The 5,301-nt window shown below is 37.3% G+C and overlaps 1 protein-coding gene across 1 annotated transcript; it reads right to left on the minus strand.

Moving 5' to 3' along the window:
* Positions 1-228: 228 nt before the first annotated feature.
* LOC149229859 (uncharacterized) lies at positions 229-4,102 on the minus strand. Its single transcript, XM_089381145.1, has 7 exons — positions 3,665-4,102; positions 3,402-3,463; positions 3,106-3,189; positions 2,845-2,947; positions 2,631-2,702; positions 2,330-2,440; positions 229-2,055 (listed from the first exon to the last, which is right to left on the minus strand). Exons 1-7 carry the CDS (start codon positions 4,100-4,102, stop codon positions 1,069-1,071), a joined length of 1,857 nt encoding a protein of 618 aa, XP_089237271.1. The 3' UTR covers positions 229-1,068.
* Positions 4,103-5,301: the final 1,199 nt, after the last annotated feature.

A 5,301-nucleotide genomic window follows, 5' to 3' on the forward strand; every position in this document is an offset into this window, starting at 1 on the left:
CACTAATGAACTGTTGACAGTTCAACCACACACCAAAATAGGAGCCAACTAGTTGGAGAGAACCTCTCATATCCAACTAGATCTAACAAACCTCCTAAAACTTAGAAAGACACTTCTTGTATAGAGACAAATTCTAACTTAAAATGACCAATGCACTAACAAACTACAAGCTACTCATATGATCAAATATCAGACATTGAGCTATAAGACAAGTAAGAAAGACAATAATTAGACTAACAGCCAGGAAAGCAAAAGCATTATTACTGCATGTGCATCGCTTGTAACAGCATATATCCAGAATACTTCCACCATCAGTACTGGTCAAATCTAAGTTTACACATCATAACGAAGTGACGACCATAGTACTATGTTCTTATCTAAATGACAGGTGAAAGAAGCCTCCAAGTCTAGACACTGGATCAGTCCATGCAAAATACAATTTTGATACTTTCAGGTTTTCCAACCATGTACACAGTAGTAATCAAAAAATTAAACCCACACTTTTAGGTACAGCTGCCTACTGTCACTAGACTCACTACTACACATTTTATCAATGAAAAAATCATGAAGAATTGATATAAGTATTGATAGCACCACTTTTTCATACCGCAGACTGCAAACTCAATTGTTCAAGTTCCCCAACCATACTAGCCACTCAGTCCAACATAAACCCAAGTTATTTGGCACACATCTTCTAATCAAAATGCACACAGCTACAAACTTTCATGAACACAGAAATCAAACACTTTGTCAATGCATGCGAGTAATCTGGAAGCGACTCAGTTGTACCTTCAATTGTGAGGCTGATGAATACAGCTATTTCCAGAATGTGCAGAGTCGGAACATTAGAAACATGCATAGAGCGGCCTCCCCTTCACCCGAATAGTGAATGTTTCACCCTAATTATTTATCAAAGCCAGGAGATAAAGACTTTTGAATTTATGACTGTACAGCAACATCTCCAACAACTCGAGCCATGTCATTGCTTCCCTTGTTGGTTCTTTTAGAAGACGTGGATTTAACACTCTCCCTATTTGAACTGGCCAAAGAGGGTGTCATTGCTTTGAATCACTCTCGTCCTAATTTTTGTATGCCTTTCCCATTTGATTCAAAGGACTCCTGGGTTGAACCTTGTTGACTAGACCTTGACAATTTAATCTTTATTCCATTTGCATCTACACCATTACATGGGATCTGTTCTATCTTCTGAGTCTTAGAACGCAATGGCACTTTGCTTACATTGCTCTTGGATTTAGAGGCATGTGAGTCCTGTAATTTATCTGCTGCTAGCTCCATACAACCAGTTTCAACAGCTTTAACCGTGTGAACAAGAGGATCAGAATCCCTCAGTTGATCACTGTTAATCTTGACTTCTGCAATCTCATCACGCCCATTTAAAGGTTCAGCACTGTTCTTCCCTTTAACTGCTACCAAACCCTGCTCATCGATTCTCTCTTCATCAGACTCCCTCGGTTGACTTATATTAGTAACCTCCACTTCTACTATCTCATTATGTCCATTTAGAGGTTCAGTGCTATCTTTTTCTTCAACTACTTCATATTCCTGCAGAATTGCTCTTCCTTCATCAAGCTCACCTGGTTGATTATCGTTGACCATGATCTTGGCAATCTCATCATCCAATTGTGAAGATTCAACATTTACTTTTTCTTTAATGGGCTCCAGCTCCTTCGAGCTAACTTTATCTTCATTACAAACACTGGATGAAGTATTCTGAACCCTGGTTGTAGTGAGATTACCATTTTCAGTTGACCCAACAGCAGATTTAACTTTTGGCTGATCTATAGTCTGCTGTTTTAGGTTTATTTCATCAAAGTTCGATTTTGGAGTTTTTGGTGTATAAGGTGTCTTGGATAATGATCTTCTCAAAGCCCTCTTTGAAGAAGCAATGTCTTTACCGAAGCCCTTGTCTGAATTCTCATCTTCAGTGAGCTCTTGCAGGGCTCCAGTGGATTTATTCTGTTCAAGGCTAAAACGAGCCTCTTTACCACTATTTCGACGTCCAAGCTTAGGCGACTTTGCACGGGTGGGAGGTATCTGCATTTCATTTAACATAATGAGAAATAACATGATGTGAGAGGCCCTGGATAGCTAACCCCATAGATATTCACAAAACCATCAATTATGAAAGAACATACAGATATGAGAATTTGTTTATTTCAGCATTCCTTATTTCTAGCATGACATCCAAGTTAATTTAAATGTGTTCTTTGAACAACAAGTTCCAACCAAGTGAGCAACAATTCGAAAATAGTTAATACTACACAAATCAAACCCTAAGCCAAGGCAATGAAGTGTATTAACTATATACCTTCTTGATTTCAACTTTTGGAGGTGTCGCTTCCTGGTAAAATTCAGGCATGGGTGTGGCTTTAAATGTCAAACTTTTCCTAAGCCGCCTGATCTCAGCCTCTTGTTCTTCCTGCAACAAGTTGTACGATGCATAAGCAAGACAGCCCTAATAATGAAGCCAGGGTATGACTTTCTCACTGAGAAGCTTAAAAGTAGCAAATGCATGAAAAAGGAGAGAAGAATATGTTTATCCCGAGCAACTGTCAATCAACTAAAAATTAAAATAACTCGTCAGAATAAATGCTGTAGTCAGTAACAACCTTGGACTTGGCTTGCAATTGGTTTTTTTCCAACTCCTTTGCATGGATCTTTTCCTCTAGCTTTGAGTAGAACTGGAAAATTAAATCAAACATAATATCAGCATAATACTGTTTATAGCAACTCTAAATTCACTCTGGAGTGATACTTAATAATGTTTAAAAGCATTGACATTGAGAAAACAAATAAATTCAAACCAAACACAATAAAATATACCGCTTTCCGTTTCTCTGCTCGCTCATCACATCTAAAACTGAAGCTAATGCCAGAGGCACCATTGCCTGATCCGTCCTTCAAAGCTTGGGTTGGAGTTGCAGTTCTGAAACTAATTAAGAACAACACACATGCAAAAGACAATAGCAAGCTACAAACAAAAGCAATTATGCCAAAAAAGATCAAATGGCCATACTGCTCACTGATAATTCAACATCATATTACTGTGTTTACAATCATATAATTTTACAAATGGAAGGATACGAGGAGCCAACAGAACAGCTGTCTTCCTCCTCATCATTCTTTGAATCTACATGTGTGGGAACCTTTATACTTTGCTCATGCACCCTGGAAAAACAAGAAAAAGTGTTTACAATATGTTTCCACCACTAAATCAGATTAAAGAGTTATTTTAATATTAAATTCCAGGCAATAATGTTTTCCAGCACAAAACAAGCATAAGTCTTGAAACACAAAACAAAGTACTACTTTCTGGGCCTTCTTTGTTCTGGCCAAAATATGCCAGGAGATATCAGACAAACAAGGATGAAGTGACTTACTTCAAGCTCTCAGAACGCAAAGACTTGTCGGATGTTTGGGTCAAAGCAGTCCTCACAACCAACTAACAACCATAAAATAAATGGTGAGGATGTGTACTAATTGATATGCCAAGCACATATTAAAAAAATTGTAACTATGTATACATTAACTGCAATGTGCCCACCACAGACACCATCAAAATAATCAAGCTTTACACCCCCTTCATATTTCCTTAATAATTTTTAAAGGATAGATCCACCAAGCCTGCTTTGATCATTTTTACCTGTGTCTTTTTGGAAACTGAGGAAGATGTGATACTATTTGCAACGGTATGCTTATCTTTGCCCTCAACAATTTCATTATCAGCAGGTCGAACTCCAGTAAAATCCCTTTTGTCAGTTGCCAAAGCAAATGGCTGTGGAACAGTGTAATTTGACCTTGCAGATCCATGGTTAACTGACCTACGAAGGGGATTGTTTGAAGCAGGCAACGTGATTTCACCTTTATCAGCTTCAGATACCTCTACCGTATTTTTCTTAGATTTTGAATTTGTATCTATATTATTTCTGGTTGTAGCTTTTGGGTTTCCCTTTAAGAAAGTACTTGATTTCTGAGAATTTCTTAACTTCTGGTTCTGAGATTCTGTAGTTCTACCAGTTTCTGGGACAGTGGAGTTAACCTTCTTTGATTTCAATCGAGTAGAAAGTGGATTAGATACCATTTTGATCCCCTGGAATAGAATCAAACATTGCATTATAATCACAATATTTAATCATACTTGTTTTTCATAAATGTTCATTCAAAGGAAATAATCACTTAGGATGAGCAAAAAACAACATAAGCAATGGTGAACATCCCTCAGTAGCCATTGGATTGTTTTTTGTTTGACAAGGCTTTGATGCATCATCTCCTTCAAGAATTAAATTAGTCTGCTTCTCTTGTTCAACATACATGTCCCCAGTCTGATTCGAACCCCCATTTTCTATTAAGATCACTTCAACTTCTCCTTCAATTTTCCTTGGCAATTCAGATTCAATATCCTCTGCTAGAGTTGGATGTTCTTGAAGCCCATCCATTTTTTTGCTTCCCATGTTTGTGTCTGCATCTTCCATATTGTTCTCTTTCCTAGATTCTGTTAAATCTGCAGAGCACTGGGAGGATGGATCATCAGACACAACACCATTTTCATGATGGCCATTCATTTGCTGGAAACTCCAATTTCTATCTACATCCTACTTTGCAACTTATCCATGAATTAAGGTATCAGAGGAAATGTCTACCACTGCATCCATCTATGCAACGCAAAATCCAGCACAACATTTCTATTGACCCAGTGATGCTCTTGGCAAGAAATGGATACCATAAGGCTCAATACTAGTAAGGAAAAACAACATAAAAAGACCATATTAAAGGGATGTACATCTAGCTAGTCTTCACACCGAGATTCGATGTCAGAATTAAGAAAAGGATGATTGCAGATATCAATATCTTCAAAATTTTAGTAAACAATTCTGGAGTCTGGACCTCGATCAATAGCCCATAAAAACCGAGATTCAGTGTCAGAATTATGAAAAAGGATGATTGCAGATATAAATATCTTCAGAATTTGAGTAAACTATTCTAGAGTCTGAACCTCAATCAATAACCCATAAGACCTTGAAATTAGATTCAACATACAAAGTAAAGGCTTAAATAATTCCCTGCATAGAGAGTTAAATGTGCAATGTGAGTGAAGCAGTAAAAAGATTAGTTTAACATCAAATTTCTCACTACATGGCTCAACTCATGCAAATCAGGCAACCAAAAGGGTAATCAAGCTGCGAAACTATCAGATGTCAAGGAAATGAGATAGTTTAAGAAACACTAGTATGCTTAAATACATTTGACCAGAAAGGTTTAGTAGGTAAGCAAAATGAGAAA

This window comes from Pinus tabuliformis, chromosome J (genome assembly GCF_031772625.1).
Source record: "Pinus tabuliformis cultivar Carrire ecotype Pingquan chromosome J, CPIR1, whole genome shotgun sequence".
NCBI classification, from domain to species: Eukaryota; Viridiplantae; Streptophyta; class Pinopsida; order Pinales; family Pinaceae; genus Pinus; species Pinus tabuliformis.

Excerpts from the sequence above, each read along its gene's own strand:
- LOC149229859 (XM_089381145.1), bottom strand. The coding sequence starts at position 4,102 with ATGGTATCTAATCCACTTTCTACTCGATTGAAATCAAAGAAGGTTAAC. Across the intron at positions 3,464-3,664 it reads CAGTTTCCAAAAAGACACAG|TTGGTTGTGAGGACTGCTTT; the intron begins GTAAAAATGATC and ends TATGGTTGTTAG. Across the intron at positions 2,056-2,329 it reads CAAAAGTTGAAATCAAGAAG|ATACCTCCCACCCGTGCAAA; the intron begins GTATATAGTTAA and ends AATGAAATGCAG.